Source organism: Malus sylvestris, chromosome 14 (assembly GCF_916048215.2).
Source record: "Malus sylvestris chromosome 14, drMalSylv7.2, whole genome shotgun sequence".
Lineage (NCBI taxonomy): Eukaryota > Viridiplantae > Streptophyta > Magnoliopsida > Rosales > Rosaceae > Malus > Malus sylvestris.
This window is the reverse complement of record NC_062273.1, coordinates 12,450,286-12,474,230: the sequence shown is the minus strand read 5'-3', so window position 1 is coordinate 12,474,230 and position 23,945 is coordinate 12,450,286. Positions and strand designations below refer to the sequence as shown.

Genomic DNA, 23,945 nt, shown 5'->3' with positions numbered 1-23,945 from the left:
GCTGCAAGGGCAGCGTGCTGACTCTCCTACAGATGCCAGAGCCTTATCCTTCTCTCCCCCGCTGTCAGGGCCTCTCCCTTTTATTCTCGCCTCACACCCCAGCTGCCAAAGGCAGCTTCTATCTCCCCCGCTAGCTATCCTCTCTCTCCGCAGCTTCACGCTGCCCAAAGGGCAGCCCTCTGCCTTCCACCAATTCCCCCCCCTTTTTCGTCAGTCTTTTCTGCACTCTCCTATATGTCACTGCCCAAAGGCAGCCTTTCCCTCCGCACTTATTTTCCGCGTTCTGACTGCTTTCCCCTCTGGCGCACTCTGACCTCTCCACTTCCTTGGATTCTTTTCACCGTTTCTTTATTTTTTTTATTTCCTTTTTCTTAGCTGTCCCAGCAGCTCCCCCTTAAACAACTCATGCTCCCATATTGCTCTCCTGGCTGTCCCGTACTCACCCCACCTCTGGATCAAAGAAAAGAGTCGTGGGCTCCTCCTCCCAAGTGGCGAGAGCTGTCCTCCTCTTATTCTTCTTTCCTCTATTTTTTTATTCCACTGCCTTTTCTTCTTCTCCATCCGTTCATTTCTTTTCTTCTACAAAACAAAACCATCATGATGATGTTTCAAACATCATCATGACTTATCATTATTATATATATATTTTTTTAATTTAATTTAAAAGCTGATCTACAAAGACAGTTTTGACGAATTTATTACATAAAATTTCACTTGTTCTATTTTTATTTTCTTTGCATAACAAATCCTATAAACACAAAAATAACGTAAATAGCTCAAAAATATAAGGAACTAACTAAGAAAAGACGAATGAATTCGAAGTAAAAATATATATAAATATGATCCGATCACTTAGCCCATTATTTATGTATTGAGGAGGAAACCCTTATTCTATAAAAGGGACTCCCTCACTTTCATTAGAGAGAGACTTTTAACCCATCACTTATGTATTAAGGAGCAAACTCTTATTCTATAAAAGGGACTCCCTTACCATCATTAGAGAGCATCGCCGCGAACATCACTCCTAACCCATCACTTATGTATTGAGGAGCGAGCCCTTATTCTATAAAAATGACTCCCTCACCATCATTAGAGAGCATCGCTGCCTGCTGAGCAACCGCCTCGTTGCGAGCATCAACTCTAGGCCATCATTTATGTACTGAGGAGCGAGCCCTTATTTTCAACGCCATAAACCGAGCCAACCAAGGCAACATAAGCCACAAGCCGAGCAGCCTTGCAACATGTGCTACTTCTAGTTGAGCATCATTTCACATTGAGCACCGTCTTATATCGAGTATCAGTTCTAGACGACATCTAGTTACTTCGGCCCACACATGGACTGAATTTCAAGTCTCCAGCCAAAAGACTCTCTTGACTGAAGACTTGGGGGACTATTGTTAGTACCATATTATATTGGGCCTCGTTACTTGGGCTTCCAAACATTAAGCCCATGATTTATGTAAAAGGGGAGGAGCCCTTATTCTATAAAAGGGTATCCTCACCCTCACAATTGGGAGGTCTCATCCTCACATACAGAAGCCACAAGGCTCACAAACAGAGAAACTCTCCCAAACTCTCTCTTTCTATAGGGGACTCCCCCTCACACTTGTAATCCATACATTCATATAGAGGAATACAATCAACATTGGTGTGGACGTAGCCCAAACATTGGGGTGAACCACGATACATCTTTGTGTTCTTTACTCTCTTGCAGATTCACGGTCGGATTTACGTTGGTCCAAGACCCCTCCGGTTTTGTGCATCAACAAAAATCATAATTTCAGTCTACGATTTTATTCACGCTCCAAAAATAAATAATTCAACGAAGCAATCATCTATACTCAGATTTCCTACCACCCTCATTGGTAGAATAAATATCAGAATTTCTAGCCACACACATTGGTAAGAATAATATCAAACATCAAGCCGTAATCCTCATTGGCTAAATAATACTAGCATAAGAACCACAATCACTGGCGATACCAAACATCAAAAAGTTTATACCATATACATCATTAGCAAAACAAAAATCATAACTTTAAACCATAACCATCATTGGCCAAAGAATATCAGAATTGCAAGCCATGATCATTAATGGCTAAGTAAATATCAAAATTTCAAGCCAAACCAAAATCATTGAAATTTCCAATCACACTCACTAGGTAATGGAAAGAAATTTAAAACCAAATCCGCAATACCGTTAACATTGATCGAAATCAAAATCTTATTTTATGATTTCATTCATATCCACAAATAAACCAACTAACCATGGCAAACTTAAAAACCTTATTTTATTTATTTATTTATTTTTCCAATCTTTCTTTCAATTGTTTCTCTTTTAACTTACCCCGAGGCACAGTTACTGATCGAATAAATTGGTGACTCACATTCCATTAACCAAAGAAGGAAAAAAAAAAAATATATATATATATACACACACCATTTTGTAACGCCTCACCCCAAAATATTTATTTCGGAAACTAATATCAGTGATAGGCCCAAACTAAGCTCTTATTTAGTTAACTACCATTAATCATGATAGGTTTGGAATTCCGAGAACTATCATTAGTGATGGTGGCAGCCATTTCTGCAACAAGCCTTTCGAGGCACTAATGAAGAAGTACAACATCACACATAGAGTGGCAACTCCATACCATCCTCAAACCTCTAGCCAAGTGGAAATCAGCAATAGGGAAATAAAGAACATTTTGATGAAGACTGTTAGCCCTACGAGGAAAGATTGGTCACTAAGGTTGAATGATGCACTTTGGGCTTATCGAATAACGTACAAGACCCCAATTGGAATAAGCCCTTATCGACTTGTGTTTGGAAAAGCATGTCATTTGCTGATGGAGCTCAAGCACCTTGCATATTGGGCCATAAAGAAGTTCAATTTTAATCTCAAAGAAGCTGGTATAGTAAGGAAGCTCCAACTTAATAAGTTGGAAGAGCTTAGAAATGAATCATATGAGAATGCTAAGATCTACAAAGAATGAACCAAGCTCTACCATCACAAAGTCATTCTTAGGAAAGAGTTTCAACCAGGTATGAAAGTTTGAAAGTACTTTTGTATGACTTACGTTTGCGACTTTTTCCAAGTAAATTGAAGTCTAGATGGGTTGGACCTTTCAAAATGATTCAAGTATTTCCCCATGAAGTTGTGGAGATAGAAAACATCAAGAATGACACTCGTTTTAAGGTCAATGGGCAGCATTTGAAAGCTTATTTGGAGAATGTGGCACAAGCGCAGGTCTATCTAGTTGTAGATTCTCTCAAGTATACAACTTAAACATGTTGTCATGTCTTGCCTAAACATTAAATAAAGCACTTGCTAGGAGGCAACCTAGTTGGGTATATGTTCTTTCCTTTTATTTGTGTTTCTTTGTTTTTATTTTATTTTCATTCCATGTGCCCTCTACCTATTCGCATTGCATGCATTCCATTCATTTTTAAGCATTGAGGACAATGCTTAGTTTAGGTTTGGGGGTGTTGGAAATTGAAAATTTTCTTTTGATTTCAGTTTTGGTTAAAGTTTGCTTTTGCTTACTAATGTAAATGTATATGATGGCTGTGTAGACACTCTTGAATTATAGTGATTAAAGTGTCATGCTCAAATTATGGAAGAAGAATAGTGGAGACTACTCTAGTGAGCTATTTTGAGCCTATTTGCATCTTTGAGAGGGTTTAAAGTGTTTCTACTCCTATCTTCTTCTTTCAAATTCACTTTAAATGATCTCATTATTTCTTGTTGATTGAATGCTAAGAGTAATTCTCTGTTGTAGATACCATGTGCTTGTTATCGCTTATGAATGAACTCATTGAGACGGTGTTAGGCTATGCATGTTTTAACCACCAAATGGCTTTATTCCCAACCCTTTGTGTGTTCCATTCATCTTTTTTGCAGCCAAACACTTTTAACCTGATTCTTTCATCACCTACACCAAACTCTACACATCTTAGCCATACCTTATAGTTTGGAGAATATCAAAGTGATGAAGACAAAGATAGATTGAGCTCTAGATCAAGAATGTGGTGTGTACTGAGGTAACATGTGCTGGAATTGCAAAACAAGAAAAAAATAAAAAAGTTTCAAAGAAAAAAAAAGAAAAAAAAAGAATATAGAAGATGCAATTTCTAAATCCTTCACTGTCGCACGTGTGTCCTGGACACCAAGAACAAACAATGAAGATCAATTCAAGAGGAGAGCTTGCTAGTTTCACAACAAAGACACTTTGGTATGTCCCAAGCTCTAGTATTTCCTACAACCTTGTGAAAGACCTAGCTGATCTTTGGGGATATATTCATAGGTGCTGGTAAGTATGTGTGCTATCCATATTTTTAGTGTTCGATTCCTTTCATGAGATATATTCAGAAATTGTGCTTTTATTTCATATTTCATATGTGAGAATTTTGATTCTCTTTTACATAACTTCACTCACATATGTTTGATGAGAGACAAAACCTTAGGATCTAAGTGAAAATTTGAGTGACAATCTGTGAGAATTAGAGTTGAGGCGAATTCTATCTTCAGTCTTTGAGTATGGTTCTTTTGAAGTCATGAGTCATGGAGCAATACTTTTACACTACACACATGATATGATTTTTTGAAGTGGCAGTGTTTTGTTTGATGGTATAACTAAGCATTCATTGGTTCTTATTAGTTTGTTTTCAAGTGAGTTTTAACCAATTTATTTGTCAAGTATGTGGATGTTTGTGGGCGTCATCGCTGTAAACCCTCAGGAGACACAACTCCTCCTACTAGGGACACCTAGAGGTTTAAAAGCTTGTTGCACATGCTCAGTGCAATCGTTTAGCCAGCGAAAGTGGTTTAGTTAGATTTTTCTTTGTTTTGTTTGTTTTCTGTTTTAGTTTTGCTCAAGGACTAGCAAAAACCAGGTTTGGGGGTATTTGATAACTTATATATATTTTATACATTTATTCCATCCATTCCTAGTCTCTTTGTGATATTTTTGAGTTAAACTAGTTGCATTTTACCCTCTTTTGTGTTAGTGTGCAACTAATCGTATTTTGGAGCTCAAGTGAGGACAAATAAGGCAAACAGGTGTTAAAAGTGGAGAATTGAATAAGGATGCTGATGTAGACAAAAAATAAAAAGTGGAAACTGAATATGGTGATGAATATATAAGACCAATAATAGCAAAGAAAAACGTGGGAATTAAATGCCCAATTATTGGGATGTATTGGCAATCTGAAACAACCTCTTAGAGCAACTCCACCCATGGAGTTTGCTCGGGGGACAGGCTTCAAGAAAGGGCCTGAGGGCTGGTGGGAGGAGGTCCAGCGTTGAAGGGCCCGAGTGAGGGTGGGAGCCCGAGTTGCAGGCCCGTGGGAAATTGACAGGCTGCTGCCCGAGTGGGGAGGCGTCAGGCTGACGCAAGGGTTGGTCCGGTCTTTTTTTTTAATTGTTTTTGTGTCAGGCTGCGTCCGGCCCTTTTTGAAAAAAGCTTGACACTTGGCCAAGGCATACTTCTCCAACTGACACTTGATATACATATGCATTATTTTCACCTTTTCTATGATAGATGTTGGATTACAGGAAGAAAAAAAAAATCATTTTTTGTTTTCATCATTACTTTCTTGGCAAAAGAATTAAAAATATTATTTTTAGATAAAATGACACGTGGCACAACGAGAAGGATTTAAAAAATCTTATCCGAAATTACAAATAATTTTATTTTGTATTATTTAAACAAACAAAAAAAACTAATATTTTATTGCCTATTGCCAGGGGGGAGGGCTCCAAGGGTGGAGATGCAAATGGCAATTACTGTTCATTAATGTCAGTTACTATTCATTAAAGGCAGTTACTGTTCAATAGGGTGGATTCAATAGTGGATTGCCTGGAGGAAGGGCTCCATGGGTGGAGTTGCTCTTAATCATACCGACCGGGTTTACGCTACAGTAAAAAATTTATCCAACTACACAAGGTGGATTTAGCTGAAGGGCAGATGCCTGTACATGAATTAAATTGTAAAAGCCGCCTACGCGCCGAAGATTTTGTATTTTGGAAAAGAGGGAAAAGGGTAGAATCTTCCGACACCACCGCGAAGCAAAACCCTACCTCTACTGCTTATCTCCAGCTCCAGGAATGCCTTCCTTTCCTCATCCCGGTTCTGTCACCATTTGCGAAATCAATCGCGACCTCAGTCAGTACCATCTCTCTCTCTCTCTCTCTCTCTCTCTCTCTCTCTACACACACACACACGTGTAATTTTATACACATACTGATATTGATTTGTATGTATCTGCAGTCACTGCTGAGAGCCTCTCGGACGATGTAGCCAAGGACACTTATGGAAATATTATTGTCAGTAATCCTTCAAATTCTGTCCATATGTATCTAATTGATTAATGTTGGGTGGGTCGTATACATTGGCCATTGATGTCACATTGGAGTTTCTGGGTTTGTAGGGAATGGTATTCAGCCCAGTTCTGCTTCAATCGGATCAGCTGGTGCGGCCACCGAGTCCTGACCAGGACCCCCAGCAAGTTGTAACAACTCCAACCAAGGGAATTCTACAAAATTTGCAGGAGATTCTTAACCTCACACCTCTCTTCCGTCCTAATTATGTACGTAATATTTTCTTTACAATTACTAATTACCCAATTTGCATTAATGGTTGTTGAATTAGTGTCTGTTCCTTTTGGGTGAGTGATTACCGTGGGAATTGTGTTAGGCGTTATCTAACTAAGAGTACACATATCATCTTGAACATGAGAATTATTGGGCAAGACTAACAAATAATCTGAGTGTAGTAGCAATAATGCTAACCCATTTGTAGGATGGCTCATCTGCTGCTGTTACATCGCATCCAATATTCTTTAAAGTGGAATTTCTTTTTGTGCCGCTGCCTATGTGTTCACTTAGCCGACCCCACTTAGTGGGAAAAGGCTTTGTTGTTGTTGTTGTTGTTGCCTATGTGTTCACTGGTGTCAAGACGTGGCCCTCAAAATTCATTGAAAGGAGATGTGACCATTGAATTACAAGTTGACTCTAATTATCCAGAAACTGGATAAGTAAATGTTGAAATTCCTTGTCCTAACAGTATCATGAATTTGTAGAGTTGGGGCCACAACCACCAATACAGTATGTTATTGGTATTAGAAAGCTTGTAGCATGGGCCAAAGACATGACTTTAACCTTTGATTAGCTCTGCTAGCTAAACTTCTTCTTAGTATGTCTTAGATAGCAATAAGCTTCATATGAGAGACAACGGTTGGAGGAGCTGGAGTTAGCCGGCTGGGTTATTAGAGAAGTTGGAAGATGTTCGTTTGATTCAATCAAGAGCAGATAATAGGTGGTGGAAACTAGACGGGTCAGGATTGTTCACTTGCAAATCCTATAGCTCCTTGTGCAACAATGGAACTGTGCAACATTTTCCACCCTATTCTCAGATTTGGAAATTGGTAGGGTCAACAGCTGTGATCAAGTTCAAAAACGAAGGCCTTTTATTTGATTTCTCCTCAGTGGTGCAGTTTGTGTAAGTCAGAGGAGGAGAGTGTTAATCATGTTTTTCTCCATTGTTCAAGGAAGTTAGAGCCAGTTGGGTTATTCCAAAGGGATGTTTTGAGCTTCTAACCACCAAGTTTGAAGCTTTAGGAAAGGGGAAGAAAGCTAAAGCTTTGTGGGGCTGTTTGGTGTTGGCAGTTCTTTTGGAACATTTGGTTGGAGCATACTTTTTTAGGATTATAAGGGAGTGGAAGTAGAGGGACTATGGGGTAGGATTATTCTCGTTCTCATATAGTCATGGATATGTGTTAGCAGCCGTAAAATGAATTTGGTTCATTTTAGCTACTAGTAAAGTACTACTACTTGAAAGGTCTTACCTAGTTTTCTAGTTGGTGGATTTCTTATCCACTTGTTGTAATTCCTTCTATTATTTTAATAAAATTCTATCGTTTCTTCTAAAAAAAAAGGGAGACAACAGTTATGAAGCAAGTTCATAATGACTTGTAAATGATAAAGTGGTGAAAGGCTTCTTAAACATCCTTACTGAACTTGCAGGTAAGCTTATTACCAGAAGTTGATCTTCAAGGAGTGAGCTGGCACCAACATAAACTTGCTGTAGCGGTTATATCTGGCCCAAATCAAGTTACAGTTTGGGATTTCGAGGATTTCGGTAAGATGCTTAACTAGTTACTGCTTTCAATTATTTAAGTTCTTTCTCTGCTAGTTGTTGCCTTGCCAATGCAATTTATACTTTAACAGAAGGGAAGGAGCTATGCATTTTGGCCAATGAGTCCCAAAGAGAGGTCAAAATACTTGAGTGGAGGCCAAACGGTGGGAGACAACTTGCCGTAGCATGCAAGCACGTAACTTAATTTTGCTGCTCAAGATCTATTTCTACATTTATTTATTTTGATAGGCTATAAATTGTAAAGCTGAATTTCTCTCACTGTATGTGCTTGATTTCAGAGGTGGAATTTGCATTTGGGCTGCTTCTTTCCCAGGAACTGCAGCATCTATCAGATCTGGTTCTTCTTCCTTCCTGGGAGCTCTCTCTAGAGGTTCTGGAATTCGATATACTTTGGTGGATTTTCTTCGAAGTCATAACGAGGAACAGATTAGTGCATTGTCATGGAGTCCTGATGGAAGATATCCAAACAATCTCTATTCTGGTTTTCCATTATGGTTAAACTTATGAGACTACATGAATATGGAGGCCTTCTTGCAATTTATCACTGTCATCTATATGCACTTAATAAAAAATTTTGAGAAAACTTTATGTTTCTGTTTTACTATTGCATTCACTTTCTCTATAGTATGTTGTGGAATCAATCATTTTTTATACATGGATATTCTCAAGCAGGAAAAAATGCCCCGTTTTATTTGTATTGAAGAAGAGCCTTTATTTTCAGATTAATTTCACACTTACTTTTGTTCAGTCGTATGGGATTTCCTTGACGTGTACTTACATATTTGGCATCTGGTTCTCATGAGAGCTCATCATTTACCATATGGGATGTTTCTCAAGGTATTCATATATCACTTGCTTTGGTTGCTACTAACCTTCATTATGGGTTATGTTTTGAATGCTCACCTTACAACATGTTCTCCAGCTTTCTAAATGACTTTGTTGGCTATTACATGAAATTGTTATCTGTGCTTTTCTGTATTATTTAATGTTTCAGTAATCAGCTTTAGCACGTTAGTTCCTACATTACCACAACCATGTTAGAATTATTAATGATAAATACTCCTTTGACCTTCCTCCATCTATGTCCGTTTATTGGATTGAAACTTCAACAAGTATTCATGTTAAAGTGGTGCAACTATGGTGCATGGCTTTAGTTGTAACCCATGGAAAGACATTTCCCACAGGCATGCTCCTTTCTTAAGCTGCTTTCAGTTTGTTGTGGGAAACAGAGGAAGAAATAAGTTTTGGGAAGATGCGTGGGTAGGGAAAAGTTCTCTGAATGTTTTTTCCTCAGTCTTTACAATGTGTCCAGGTTTCCGAATTAAAGCCATTTATAGCATCCTCGACTGTTCTAGTGGTTTGAGGAACTGGAATTTTGGTTTAAGGAAAAGTTGAATGAGGCCTAGGTGGAAGAGTCATCTTCTTTATTGGGTGGTCCTGAAAATGTTGCCATTCACTCTCAAGGATTGATTTAAGAAAGTGGCGTCTAGATTCCCAGTAAGTCTTATTTCTCCTACCTTTGTAATTCAGGCTCAGCGCCTTCATTTCACCCCTAAGGTTTGATCTGGAAATCTAGAGCTCTTTCCTGGGTGATGATTCTGTCTTGGCTTGTGTCTGATGGTAAGGTGAATACTTGTCACGTGGTCCAAAGAAGAAGGCCAAATTCTTGTTTGTCCCCAATTGGTGTGTTATGTGTAAGAAGAATATGGAATTGGTTGATCATACTTTCTAGCATTGCCCCTTGACATTGTATGTGGCATAAGCTGTTCAGGGAGATGCAAATAAGTTGGGTCATCCTAAGTGGTTGGTTTTCCTTTCTTTGTGAAATCCTAAGTTGTTTTGGGAGGTAAGAAAGCCAAAATCATATGGGGCTGTTTGATTTTTGCTATGATTTGGGTGGTTTGATGGAGAGAAATATAAGGGTCTTAAAAGATTAGGTCAGCGTAGGTGCTAAGGAGCTTTAAAGAAAAAGTTCAGTTTTTGGTCCGTGCTATGGGCCTCTCTATCCAAAGAGTTCCGGGGTTGATCTTTCTCAGCTATCTGTTTGTTTCTGCACCGGGATAATCTTAGTTCCATTGTTTCTCTGCTGGCTTTTCTTTTTGTCCAGGCCCTTTAAGGGAAGGGATCCTCATTTTCTGACTAGTTATGGGACTCACTCCACATCGAATTTCAACGATCCGAACTGTCTATTTTGTAAGTCTTGATTCATAGATCATCCTTGCAAAAATTCATTTCAATCCGAAATCATTTGCCTATTTATTGTCATGATGAAATTTCAATGTTTATAAGAACACAGTGTTCGTCAATTTCTTTGAACTCAATTAGATGCCACAAATATTTCCGATTTGGTTAATATTTTGCAAGGATATCTTTAAGGTGCAACTTGAAAAATAGACGGTTCGGATCATTGAAGTTCGATGTGGCGTGCGCCCCACAACTAATCCCTATTTTTTGATAAAAAAAGGGGATTTCTTCCCTTAAAGACTGTGATACACACACACACACACACACACACACACACACACACACATATATATATTATGTATATGTTACACACATTCATGTTAAAACATGCATGTCACTGTAAAGTGACACATTGTAGCTAATTTATTGATTTTGTTTTTCTTTCAAACTAACTTGATCTGATCTACGTTTTGCTCAACTTGAACCTCAAGTATTTGTGACTTAATCATAAAAAGTTGCACATACTGATGGAGAACTGACATTGGTTAGTAAACTGGTAATGAATCCTTTTCAATAAATTGTTTGGTAGATACTCAGAAAATTGGGCAAAAACAGTGAAAAGGCAAAGACCTCATTTGATACTGCTTTTAACAGCTGGCATGTGCTTTTCTTTTACTTTTCTTTTAAAAAAGAAATATATTATTTTGGTGGTTTGCCTAGGTTCTTTTTCTTGTGCTTTTGCTGTGTTTTTGGTACTTTTACAAAACATTACAGGAAGTACTTTCTAAAAGCTGCTTGTACTTGAGCAGACTAGCATTATTGATATTGAGTGAATAAATACGGATCTGTCCCAGCGCCTCATCCCCAAACCACTCTATCCGGGATCCAGGATCTATTATTTTTGAGATGGTTTTATTTCTTGAAGCAGAAAAAGTAAACTCTTATTTTGAAACTTATGATTTCATTTGCTTAAATGTTTTCTCAGGGCTTGGTACTCCTATTAGACGAGGACTAGGTGGCATATCAATGCTGAAGTGGTCACCAACTGGGGATTACTTTTTTTCAGCAAAATTGTAATGTCATGATTTGATTATTTGCACTTTCATTTTCATAATCTTAGTTGAAAATGGGACCAGTTTAGGATGAATAAGATGATCCTTCTGTTCTTTTCAGTGATGGAACATTTTATCTTTGGGAGACAAACACATGGACATCTGAACCATGGTCTTCAACTAGCGGCTTCGTCAAGGTAAGCAAAATTGACATCTAAGTCTAACTAACTTCTTGTTGCACACAATTTTTTGTCTTTATTTTCTAAATAGATGACCTCATACTGCTATGAAAACATTTTGATGATTGAGGTGTCAGCCTATGGGCCATTATTCTGTATTTTCTTTGCTCTGGTTTTTTGTCCACTTTGTGTTGCATAGAAATATTAAAGCGGCCACTTCAAATTCCTTGCAAGAGTTTTGAATTTTAGTACTATGTTGGTCTAAACATTTTACACCTCTCTCTCTCTCTCATATGACTAATTACTCACTCATGAAGCTCATTTAAAGGCAGCAGAAAGTACTATAATGGTTGAAGTTTTATTTTTTTATTTATACTTATACTCATTGTGTCTTGTTATACTAGGGAGCATCATGGGATCCTGATGGGTGTATGATACTTCTCGCTTTCTCTAAATCTTCAACATTGGGTTCCATTCACTTTGCATCAAAGCCTCCATCACTTGGTATGCAACCTTACATAAAAGCTATGTTTTAGTTATTGACATCTAGTGCCTTATTATCTCTATTTATTGTCTTGCATAATAAGTTAAGGTTCTCCTATTTCTAGTGGAAACTAGAAATAGAAATCTCGGAAAGAAAGTAAAACTGGATATAGAAGATGAAATGTGAGAAAAAGCTTAGCAACAATAGTTTAATGCTTTGGAGGAAGCTTTTGATATTAAGCTGATATCTACTTGACTTGAGTTAGTACTTGGTATCGTCTAGTGTTATTAAGATATGCAAAGATTGAATATTGCATTTGTCATTAAGATCTATGATTATGAAAAGGAAAACTTCAGAAAGGGAGAACAATATATTTATTGTATTGCAAAAGGAATGGAATTCACGAGCTTTTAAAAAAATATAGAATCAAATCTCCATGAAAATCTGCTGTAGAATTCAACCCCTAAATTAAGCTAATAAGCAATTACAAAGTCTGTTAACTTAAGAAATCAGGAGGTTAAATCAAGTAATTTAATTATAATTTCATGCAGTAACGACACTTCGGAAGTATGAGTATAGAACTTGACTCTCAGCTTGGTGCAAGTAGAATAAAAGTCTTTTGATATGCCTTAGTGAAGACGTCAGCTAAATATTTTTCAGTGGGGATAAATGAGTCAAAACCTTTTCTGATGCCACTTTAGTGTGTAGGCAGTTGTGATGTTCTTTGTTGGAGAACCTGCACAATCTGCACCGCGATATCCCTCAGTCGAAGATTTCTTTATTTCAAAAGAATTAAAATTCTCTGAATACATTTCCTTGCTTGGTGTGAGCAGCGTACTCCTTCGGCGCTAATACTGACTGTTATCTTTTAAAGAAGCATTTTCATGTACAGACTCTGTTCTTTTTGACAGATTGGTAATGTGATGGTTGTCAAGGGGAAATAGAACTAGTGAAAATTGATTTTGAAACAAATGTCAATAGTGTCATGACAGATGACAGTTTTTTACACGCTATCCTGAATCTTGCTGGTAAATTGATGTTTGAATTTTGCAGATGCGCACTTATTACCTGTTGAACTACCAGAGATGATGTCCTTAACAAATAGGTCGACATTAAATCATTTTTATTGTTTCTATTTTTCACTATTCTGATTGCTCTATGATTGTTTGATCGGCTACATCTCATTTAATAGGCTTTCTTTACGAGTTCATTGTTAAAGACAATTTTATATGGCATTATTTCTTGACAAGTTGGATGTCGGAATCTAGTTAATTTTATTATTATTTTTCATTATTTTTATGGTATCCATGTTAACTTTCTTAATTTATGAACTGTCTAGTAGCCAGCAGCCTTTATTAGGTAGTCAGAGGTGAAGTCGGGTTTTCTAGAGTCTGTTTCGGAGTGCTTATAATGCTTACTGCATTAAATCTTACTTTGTCAATTCACCCATCACATTTACCATCCCTCACCCAGCATATTGATATACGCTATTCATATTGCTCGATATGTAAACGAATAGATTTAAGGTTCCAGTTTGCAATCGTTTTCATCCTTCCACTCTTCTTTCTACCATATTATGTTCCTGCCTGCTCTTTCTGTTTCTGTTTCAGTTAGGACGAGATTAAACATTCTTCATGAGGATGGAATATTGATCTGACTAACCAGTCCTCAAACTGATAATTGCAGAAAAGCTTTAAAGTTTATTATTTCACGTTATAGTTGCATATCAGTAAACCTCGGGGTAGGCATTGTAATGTTTGTCCAAGACAGTCCTGATATGTTGTTGTTGTCTCCTTCAGTCAAGGCATTGAGAAGATAGCTTGGGATGCTTCAGGAGAGCGATTGGCTTTATCTTTTAAAGACGGCGGTGACTTATACAGGGGTCTTATTGCCATTTACGACGTTAGGAGGACTCCTCTAATATCTGCAACATTGATGTGAGTTGATTATTTAACAATTATTTATTTTCTTTTCTTTTAAAACATTAGCCGAATGCTGAATTGTTACTAACGATTTACCATGATATAAATTCAGTGGGTTTATTAGAGGACCCGGTGACGATCCAAAACCTGTGGCATTTTCATTTCATGACAAGTTTAAACAGGGACCATTGCTTTTTGTGGTAAGTCCTAGTTAAATGTAGTGTGCTTTGCCCTGCCCCATCACATGTACTTGGAACTCTTGTTCATGATTCCCATCTGTCGGAGCGTATTTGTATTGGTTTTCTTGAAAATAAAATGATGCAAGTTTAGACTAACTAGTGCTTTACTTTTCTAGTGTTGGAGTAGTGGATTTTGCTGCACCTACCCTCTCATATTTCGTTCGCATCTTCTTCCCTAGTTTGTTACTGCTACAAACACCGGATTTTCCAGCGACCGCATTTTCATAGCTTATTTGTCGAGTTGACTACTGTAAGGTGTGATTAGCGGTTCCAACAAAGATAAACCGTTGTAGTTGGATTATTTCATATAATTACATTGGATTAGTTTGTATTTGATTACACTGGGACTGTGAAGTTACTTGAGTCACTCGACTGACCACATACTACATGCCATTCGATGTTTAAAATAGAAGATACAGAGACAGAATCAGCTCCGGTAGTCCTGATGACATCGCTCGATTCCATTAACAAATCAATGGATGACATCGCTCGATTCCATTAACAAATCAATGGAGTTTAAATAGAAGATACAGAGACAGAATCAGCTCCAGTAGTCCTGATGACATCGCTCGATTCCATTAACAAATCAATGGAGGTGAATGAACGCGGAGAGATTACAACCTCCATTTCCTCACCCGCGGACTCTAGCAGGCTCCGTTTGGGTATCACCTGCATTCAAGTAAGGCCTATTAAAATCATATCATCGTCGATTTCTCATCCTCACATGCAGGCAACACAAGGATATGAAAGACGAAAATAGTAACGTTACAAAGGTCGATTCGGTTACCTTCTTTGGCTCGTTAAACGAATTCTCGTCCATCTGGTTGTTTGATGTAAGCACAGTTTTTGTTGACCCAGACAGACTAACGGAATTTGGCTCCAACCCATCCACAAAAACCTTCAGATTCACTGTGTAGGTTCCCAAATTCACAACCTGGACAAGGGCAATAATCATCAGAGTAATAAAACGTAACAGAATACGATCATAGTGGTAGAAACCGTATTTTAACTCGGTGATAGATGAAGCGGTTAACATTTAGTTGCTTCAGTCAAGATATGTACGGAATTCCAAAGCTGAGCAGAAATGAAGAAAAAATAGACAAGATACGTATTTATAACGAAAATAAAGAGTAGAATACTCCAGACAAAGAATAACATACGCTATTCTGAAGCAACAAACAACATACGAGTTTAAGAGCAATGTGATAAACGAGCTTGTTTGTTTCCGTTCTAGGCATTCCAAGTACGTTAATATTAGATGGCTACAAACACTTTAATGGTATCGACATGTTATAAGCTACAAACTCAATTAAGCATAAAAAAGTAATACCTTTATTCTCAGGTAAGTATTCTCGTTTTCTGAATTTTGCCACGAAATTGCAGATGCAAGAAGTGAAGTAGAAGAATTCATTTGGAGTGTTGAGTTGTAAAGAGTTGCTCCACTAGATTCGTTGAACAGACATTGCACCCAGTAGCTAGGAGTCCCATAGAGCTGTGAGGAGTCGAAGACAATTGCATCCGGATTCCACCTTGATGAAAGAAAAGTTTCAATTTTAGTAATAATAAACAGCATTGATCCGATCCTCTTTCGAAAACAGCATCAATCCACCGTAATACATAAAAGTTACAATGTTACATTATACAAAAGGAACGAGAGGAAAAGTATACCGCCTGTCATGGGTATTGACAAAGAGTGGTGCATAGCTTGCCATCTCAACAATATCACTGCATTCGTATGTAAACAGACAAAAATAAGTACTCAATAGCTGCCATTTTAACAATTACAGATATATACTTTTGCTAAAATTAGATGTAAAGATGAGACAACCCCAGAATCCCGGTGTACATATAAAAACGGTTAGGGAAGGAGTTATAAAGAATTACAGTGAAATTATGATGGGAAACTGTGATTTCTACATATTTTAGTAGTATCACGGTGAAATCCTATGCTACAGGTATATCGGGGCATCCTCCAACTTTAAATTTATTCAATTATCCATGCCACTGAGAACTCTTTCATGAATACCATCTTTATTTATCAGATTCCCAGACCACCTCCAAGGACTTTCCATCTCTTAGTCAGTTCAGTACTATTTCTATTGGATTGGGTTGGGAAATACCAGAAAGTTTCGAATGCAAAGAAAACATGTGCAGCTGGTCTTACGCAAGGAGATCTAGTAACAAACTACGTGGTTGTGACATGCAGAAATGCAGGAACGATATACACTTTTTCAAGAAGAAATACCGTACTTGCAAATAGATATAAAGAAGTCCGATCTTTAATGTTTTGTAGAACATATGCACAACAGACCTGTTTTTCTCCAGTCCAATAAGAAATCCAGCTTCAGCTAATGCTGCTAGAAGACTTCCTCTCCCAGCATCTTTTCCAGTCACGGCATACTCGCTCACAAAAGCCTGGATCATATTGAATACTAAGAATGGAAAAACAGGTAGGAACTTAGAGCAGATTAAATCATACAAAAGCTAATGAACTACCTTGGGGCCGTTACGTGACGTGTGATCAAAATGATTGGCCATAGAAAACAAGTTGCTGGCAGATGTATAGATCTAAGCAAAAAACAGAAGGTAAGAGGACTATCGCAAATGTTATCCATGTAGCCAAATCTTCAATGGCCCCATACGTCGAATCGTAAAGAAGATTATTGTCAACTGGAATACAAGTAGCGGTGTTATGATATTTACATGAAAATCATACATATCAGCTGGATGATCCAACTGACGAGAAGAACCGTCGCAGTTTGAAATCATTTTGATGTCAGGATAGGCGTTTCTTATAGCACTATAGAACTTAAGGTAATTTCCTGGTCAAGAGAAAGAGGGAAAGCATAAGTCTTGACAATGCTGCACAAAACAGGCTCCCACAAAACAGAGACAAAAATGCTGCAGCCCCGCCTCCAAGGCCGCCTAGGCGTGCCCCGAGGCGAGTCTTTTAAAACACTGATAATAATCAATCAGTTCCATCTCAACAAGAAGCATGAACTACAAAACATACAAACCTCGGTAGTTCTTTTTTCCACAATCCTCATTCCCTATAGCAACATATCTCAAGTCAAAGGGTTCTGGGTGTCCCATTGCAGCACGAAGAGAACCCCATGTGGAATTAGGACTGCCTCTAGCAAATTCTATACCATCGAGAGCTTCCTGTAAACAAGAAATGTGAAAGGTAATCCATAAATTTGAGATCTATCAGCACATACAATGCATAAATAACAAGACTGAGAATTGAATAACAATAGTTATCTGATATTGACACAAAAACATTTATTTTGTGTGTGGTTCTTCTCGTTTATGCACTAAACCAGCATTCAACAGATATATACAACTGATATTTATAATAAAATCATTGAGAAGTTAGAGCATATTGCAGAGATTCCTAGTAACAAACAATGCACCACATGCTTTGTACTGCAGTTTGTCACAATGTTTGATGTACTCCTTGAGTGGCAATATGGGGCTCGAAGCTCTGCCCTACTCTTGCCAAAGCAACCCTACTTGGCTTCTGAAGAGACAATACATTTTAAGTGGTGTACATCCTCCTATGTGAATAATGAAGTTGGGCTTTGAGAACAGTGAAGTCACTTGAAAACCGAAAAAAAAACGACTAAATTTGATATCTTCATATCATATTTGGCAAATCTTATGTGTCTTATACCAAAGCACATAAAGCGAAGTCGTTCATTTTCAAGGCTTAAACTTAATTTGAAAAACTGTGTCATCGGCATATATTCACTTCAATTGAGAAGATATAACATAGATAAAGTAGTTAGGGCTGGTTTGGTATTGCTGTGCTTTGAAAAAAAAGCTGCTGTGAGAATAAGCGGTTGTAAAATAAATCAGCAGAGTGTTTGGTAAACTTTTTTGTAAAAGTGCTTTTGGAAAAAAAAGTAGTCTGATAGTGGGTCTTTTCATTAAAGGAGCACTGCAGCTCCGTGTGCTTTGAAAAAAATCCAGTTTTCCAAAGCTGCAAATAGCAGCTTTAGCTTTTTCCTTTGATTTCAGCTTATTCTCACAGCAGCTTCCAAAATAAGCCATTTTTTTTTAGTTTACCAAACACCTAAAACCCTCACAGCTTTTTTTCATGGGTGCTTTTTTTTAAGCACCTCACTCCCAAACCACCCCTTAATGTGATGATATATCAATTTTGGTAACAGTGAGCCAATTACTCATTAGTTACAGAGAAATGGGCAGCTGTTCAGGCATACCTGTACAAATGGTAAGACACTGGAAGTATCAACTTGATCATTGTGACTGATTCCTACAAATTGAGAAAGTTAATAATGACATACATATGTGATGATATAAAGCGTTTATGAAATGTGTACCGTTATTGAACACCCATATTGGCAATGAGCCAAGGTCCTCTGATAGCTGCAGAAACAAAAGTTTTCTTTACTAATTGTTACATTGAGTAGCAGCATTAACTGGGAACCCCGATCATTCCACAACAACAACAAGATACCTACTTGGAGAAACTCAAAATAACCAAGTCCATCGTCAGTCCAGTACATCCAAACATCACCAAAGTGTCCAGGTCTCTCTTCCCAGGGTCCAATTGTTTCTTTCCAACGAAATGCATTGCGTAACCATTCACCTTCAACGAAACAGCCACCTAACCAACACAAATATAAAAGCCAACTGTATTAGGTTGAATTCTAAGGAACTAGTGGATATATAAGACTTATCTATTTACAGAAAAATCAAGGATTCTTAGCACTGTTTGGAATTTAATTAAGCTTCCCCAGATTATCTTTGTCAAGAGGTCAGGACACCAAGCATTAAGGTTCCGGAATAAGGAAAAAAAAAATATGACACCAAGCATTAAGGTTCCGGAATAAGAAAAAAAAAATATCATGTTCAAAATCGAAAAAAATTAGAAGTTCAAAGAAAACGGTGAATGTAATTTTATATCTGCAGAAAAAAAATTGATAGCAGGCAAAGAAGGACAAGATTACTTCTATTTGAGCTTGTTTTATAAAGATCTCCTTATTGTTTTTGAAAAAAACAAAGATTTTTTTAATTTATTAAATATTTTGCTAAACTTTGCTCTGTGAAGTGTTCATTGCTAAGAGGATTGAGAAAATTAAGCATAATGGATAGGTGTCACTAAAGAGCATGTAACCAAATGCAAATATGAAAGAAAATGAACCATCATAGATGCCTTATGTGATAATATAGTTAAAACATATGAAAAACATGAACCTCGGCAACGAAAATGTCAAACCTAGAATCTTCCATCAATTTTGGAGCCTAATTTACTTTGAGGGTACATTAGGGAGTATAAAAAACAGTTTGAACTCATAATATACATACATAAACGTCAGGATTGGAAATAATAAACTTCCGTTTGATAAGTAATCATCCTTCATGAGCTTTTAAGTTTGGCAAGTGTTGTATCGTAACTTTGTGATCACACACACAAAAATACATATGTACATACAGTTCATCAATTGACCTGCCATAGCATAGATGTTTTCTTCACATTATTCATAGAAAATACCGCCCTCTTAGTATGATTGTAACTAATTTGCAAGCAATAAAGCTAATATAAACAGTGTTTATTTCTTCATCAACAATATATTTCTGTAAGATCATTAATACTTTCCAACCTTGAAAATTCACTACTAAATCATATATCAACAGTTTAGGCAAGGTGTCCCCACTACGGCTTGCATATTTCAGCTCCCATATATTTTAAGTGAGAATTACATATGAAGAGCTCAAGTTTAGCAGCAGTCAAGTATCAAGTTGTAAATCCAGATTTACCTGGAAATCTGAAAAACCGAGGTTTTAAATCAGCCAACATTTGGACAAGGTCCTTCCGAAATCCATGTCCCTAGGCCAAAATAATAGATTCATAATGAGTAATAAGTTGTATAAGGATATCAATAAGTTCTTTACAAGTTAGCATGACCAATTTCAAAAAAAAAAAAAAAAAAAGGAAAGGAAGAAGAGTAAAATCTAAGTTAAACCATTTAGGATTATTTTAAACATAGAAAGTTTGGAGTGGCAATAACAATTCCATTTATTTATAAGAACGTAATTTTACTAATAAAAAAGCACAAAATAACATAGACAAGGTATGAAAACAAAGGATACAAGGTCAAGCCACAACAACTAGATTAGATTACCACAGCTTTCCAATTATAAAACACCAAGAAAAAAAAAATGCCTCAAGAGTGCATTCTTTTCCTTCCTCACACAACTTTATCCATAACACCCAAGCAACCGGACAATGAATAAAGAGGTGAACTATGGAACACAACAATCTCAGTTGGAAAGAAATGAAGTTATCTCTACCGTAGAATCACAGGAGAAAACCTTATATTTGTAATTTGTAATGACCTTGGAAAACAAGGGGAAAAAAAAGGGTACCTTATATGTATCCAAGGGAATGGCTGACACTTGATCAAACCATATCACCCCTTTACTGGTTGTTGTCAATTGCAGTCTTGAGTTAGGATTTGTTCCTTGGGCTTTCAACTGAACCTCGAATTTTGTCCAGTTTGAAACTTCAGAACCAGAAGCACTGCATAGGCAACGAAAATGGAAATATGAATCTTAAATGCAGAATAAAAAAAATTTAGTAAGAAACTGTTGATTGCAAAATATCTGAGAAGAGAGGTGCATACATAATGTTCGCAGCAGCAAGTTTCTGCAACCCATCTGAGCCTGTCAGTGATACGGATACATTGATTGATCCAGATGAACGAACATAAAGAACAGCATTGTATGTCTTCCCTTTTTCTATATTCTGAACAAAAAACATAAATAAAAAGACCGTACAAAAGAGCAAAAAGGAAAATATGCAGTAGTTGTAGTTGTGTGTGTGTATTATCTTGCGATAAAAATGGTCGTGTTGCTAAACCATGAATCTGGACCACAAATTCTGGCAAAATCAATTTGATGAATGGTCAAGTTCACAGCTTAGGTTGCTAGCCAGTCTGTCAAGAGAACATTTCCATATGTGTGCATGTAAGTTGTGAAGGTTAGGCATTACAGCGAATAACATTACTGCCCAAAAAAACCCTCGCAAATGGACAAAGGGGAAACTTTTCCCAACTTGTAAATGGGAGAACTAAAGCACTAGGTGGAAAACTGAACCCATTCAGATTAGGTGTAAAAGTTCATACCATGCCCCAGAACCCAGGGTTATAAATTCCAACACCCCCAGCAGGGCAGCTATTGGCGCCTTGGGTGTCACATAGCACCTCCATTCGGAGTGCAACCTTATTGCGGTCAAAGCATGATGAACGGTCCGTTGACACAATCAAAGAGGACTCATTGCCAATTATCGCCCAAGGATCAATGTTAGAAGGAGTGTTAGGGCCCCCAGCTTCAAAACCTGTGGGAGAAAATTAATGAGAAGCCCAGCTTTAAGCATACAGTTAACATAACAAAGCAGGATAGCTCATTATAATCTTTGATACAAAATATTTCTTCTCTCTGTATGTGAATGCAGAATTTCCAACAAAAACTCGGTAACCTCATACTGAATAATCCAAACTCATTCCGACATCTCAAACAAACTTAAAACTGACAAGGCAGGGGAAAAAATCGAAGGGTTGAAAAAAAGAGGGATCTGGTGGTAGTATTCAATGCAGAGAGTCAGATAGGTAAAGAAGGAAATAGGTGTCATACAAAAAGGAGAAAATTTCTTGATTGTCGTCCACCAACCACACTTGCACAAGTGGTAGAACACTTGTTAACTCAAAATACAATGGTTTTGCATCAAGAAAATTTATTTTGGTGAAGTACAGCCTAGTCCATCTCTATTTGCACATTGAAGCGTGACCTGATAGAAACATATAAAACCAAGTAAGACAACTCAATAGAAAGAAGGATCGGATGGGACCACATGCGATCCCTTTTCTTTTCAGACTGGAAATGAGTCCTCTTTGATTGTGTAGGACCGTTTGATCGTGTCAATGGAAATGAGTCCTCTTTGATTTTTTCAACGGAAACCAAAGAGGACTCATTTCCATTGACACAATCAAACGGTCCTACACAATCAAAGAGGACTCATTTCTCTCACAGCATTCCAATTATGCTGTGAGACATCCTGCAATGGTGGGATCCCTTTAAAGAAGCTGACTATAAATAGTTTGGTAATGTTCTCTTGCTAGCGAAAGAAGTGCTTGTGTCACCAGACAATTTGAATCACACGTTCATGCTGCAATTAACCTAATCAATGGTCTACATTCATTACTTAGCAACACAAAGATAAACATCTGATATTGCTGGACAGTTTGTGGAGAAAACATTTTCCTGCATTTGCTATAATTTCACTTATTTTATTAGCTGGAGTTCAGAGAGTTTGGAAGTAACCTCTGTTGCTTACAAGCTCAGCCCACACCCCGCCAGCACCAGCATGGTTAATCTCCTGCAGTGAACAATTTTCAGAAAGCTGATAATTCTGCACAATTCTGAAATTCAAGTAATTGGAACTGAAACCAAAGATGAGTAACGCAACCTCAAAGAAAATTCCAAACAGCGTGTCAGATATTGGGCGTGCGGATGCTTGAGAAGCATCGATAAGCAGGTTTGCTGTCTGGTTTGCATCGACTCCAATGGCAAAGCAACGATAGACAGAGCAAAGCAAGACATGTAGCAGAAGAACAACGTGAGGGGACTTGCAAGAACCCATTGATCCCTTCGCACACCCACTACTGCCTACAGCCTAATAAAGTATCGATTTCCGACATAATTTAGTTACATTCTTACCAATTAACCAAACAGAAAGAACAAACACAAAGTGCAAAATGGTGTTTCAGGTAATTAGATTAGATTAGATATAATTAAGGCAGCTATACTATACACAGAAGCTCAATCAAACTAAGACAATTAACAGGAATTACTTCTTCCACCAACCATTAATTCATTCAACTGAAGCTACTATTTACTGAATTTACAAATTACATATAAAAAAATAAAAAAATATATAAATAAAAACCCAGCAGAATACCCAGAAAGATGGTGGTTTTTGGTTGTTTGGTCTCCAAGACTCCAAGTCTCCAACTCCAATCAAAGTAAGAAAGATTAGTTTATAAAATCGATATTTCCAAGAGGCAAGAGGGAGAGTGAGTTGACTCGATGATTCTGTATCTGTATCCCTATCTGGTGCTACAGCCTATAGATATATGTGTGTATATATATAGAGTAGCATCCGGGATTTGCCTTGCTTTCACGTAAGCCAATGCACCAAGCAAGCAATGAAGCTAGCTAGCCGTGGCGCACTCATTGGGCTCGCTCGCTCAGTGGAATGGATTGCAAGCAAAACCGATACCAAACCATTTTGCTTTGTTTAAGAAAAATCTTTTGTGGCTCCATTCATGTGTCTTTATCTCTAATATAACTCCGTTCAGAATTATAGAACTGTAAAAAAATTATTTTTAATAACTAGTGTCATGCCATACTTATATACCATTTCCAACCCAACCGATGAGGTTAAATATAGCTCTTTTAATAATTTATTAAATTTAAATTTATTGGTTAGTTTAATTAAATGACCGTTGAATGTTTTCAAGTATAGGATTTAAATCAATTATTACAATTAAAGAGCTACCCAAAAAGGGCTAAGAGGGGGCTATTTTTGGCCAACTTGATGTCCCTTTAGTCAAATAATGGCATGTTAGGCCATCTCCAATCGACTTGGCCAAAGGGCTTTTGGGCCTCACCGGGCCAAAACACCTAAATTAGGCCAACGGG

The 23,945-nt window shown here is 37.4% G+C and overlaps 2 protein-coding genes and 1 long non-coding RNA gene across 4 annotated transcripts; 2 read left to right on the top strand and 1 right to left on the bottom strand.

The window, feature by feature from the left end:
* Positions 1-5,982: 5,982 nt before the first annotated feature.
* Positions 5,983-14,558, top strand: LOC126600347 (aladin-like). The gene is made up of 14 exons (XM_050266936.1): positions 5,983-6,167; positions 6,273-6,328; positions 6,433-6,591; positions 8,027-8,141; positions 8,231-8,330; positions 8,438-8,607; positions 8,928-8,996; positions 11,329-11,416; positions 11,517-11,592; positions 11,979-12,078; positions 13,112-13,163; positions 13,858-13,995; positions 14,093-14,180; positions 14,336-14,558. The coding sequence occupies exons 1-14, from the start codon at positions 6,110-6,112 to the stop codon at positions 14,396-14,398; spliced, it is 1,332 nt and encodes a 443-aa protein (XP_050122893.1). The 5' UTR covers positions 5,983-6,109; the 3' UTR covers positions 14,399-14,558.
* Positions 14,488-23,480, bottom strand: LOC126600345 (alpha-L-arabinofuranosidase 1-like). Of its 2 annotated transcripts, none has more exons than XM_050266929.1 (18): positions 23,203-23,480; positions 22,711-22,917; positions 22,566-22,620; positions 21,371-21,582; positions 20,870-20,991; positions 20,583-20,766; positions 20,004-20,073; positions 18,704-18,849; positions 18,563-18,608; positions 18,443-18,495; positions 17,237-17,381; positions 16,923-17,041; positions 16,716-16,787; positions 16,531-16,634; positions 15,888-15,944; positions 15,550-15,748; positions 15,007-15,153; positions 14,488-14,888 (listed from the first exon to the last, which is right to left on the bottom strand). In XM_050266929.1, exons 2-18 carry the CDS (start codon positions 22,882-22,884, stop codon positions 14,736-14,738), a joined length of 2,058 nt encoding a protein of 685 aa, XP_050122886.1. In that variant the 5' UTR covers positions 22,885-22,917; positions 23,203-23,480; the 3' UTR covers positions 14,488-14,735. The 2 variants fall into 2 exon arrangements, with proteins under 2 accessions (XP_050122886.1, XP_050122887.1); XM_050266930.1 differs by having other exon boundaries at positions 20,613-20,766; positions 23,203-23,477.
* LOC126600349 (uncharacterized) lies at positions 22,218-22,621 on the top strand. The gene is made up of 2 exons (XR_007615428.1): positions 22,218-22,379; positions 22,451-22,621. It is a non-coding gene; the product is annotated as an uncharacterized LOC126600349 (long non-coding RNA).
* Positions 23,481-23,945: the final 465 nt, after the last annotated feature.

What these genes read in the sequence shown, in the direction of transcription:
- LOC126600347 (XM_050266936.1), top strand. Translation starts at nt 6,110, where the DNA reads ATGCCTTCCTTTCCTCATCCCGGTTCTGTCACCATTTGCGAAATCAAT. An exon ending in TAGTGCATTGTCATGGAGTC is followed by an intron (nt 8,608 to 8,927) that starts CTGATGGAAGAT and finishes GATTTCCTTGAC; the next exon opens with GTGTACTTACATATTTGGCA. An exon ending in TACTTTTTTTCAGCAAAATT is followed by an intron (nt 11,417 to 11,516) that starts GTAATGTCATGA and finishes TGTTCTTTTCAG; the next exon opens with TGATGGAACATTTTATCTTT.
- LOC126600345 (XM_050266929.1), bottom strand. Translation starts at nt 22,884, where the DNA reads ATGGGTTCTTGCAAGTCCCCTCACGTTGTTCTTCTGCTACATGTCTTG. An exon ending in AATATGGGTGTTCAATAACG is followed by an intron (nt 18,496 to 18,562) that starts GTACACATTTCA and finishes CTCAATTTGTAG; the next exon opens with GAATCAGTCACAATGATCAA. An exon ending in GTGTCTTACCATTTGTACAG is followed by an intron (nt 17,382 to 18,442) that starts GTATGCCTGAAC and finishes TCTTGTTTACAG; the next exon opens with GAAGCTCTCGATGGTATAGA.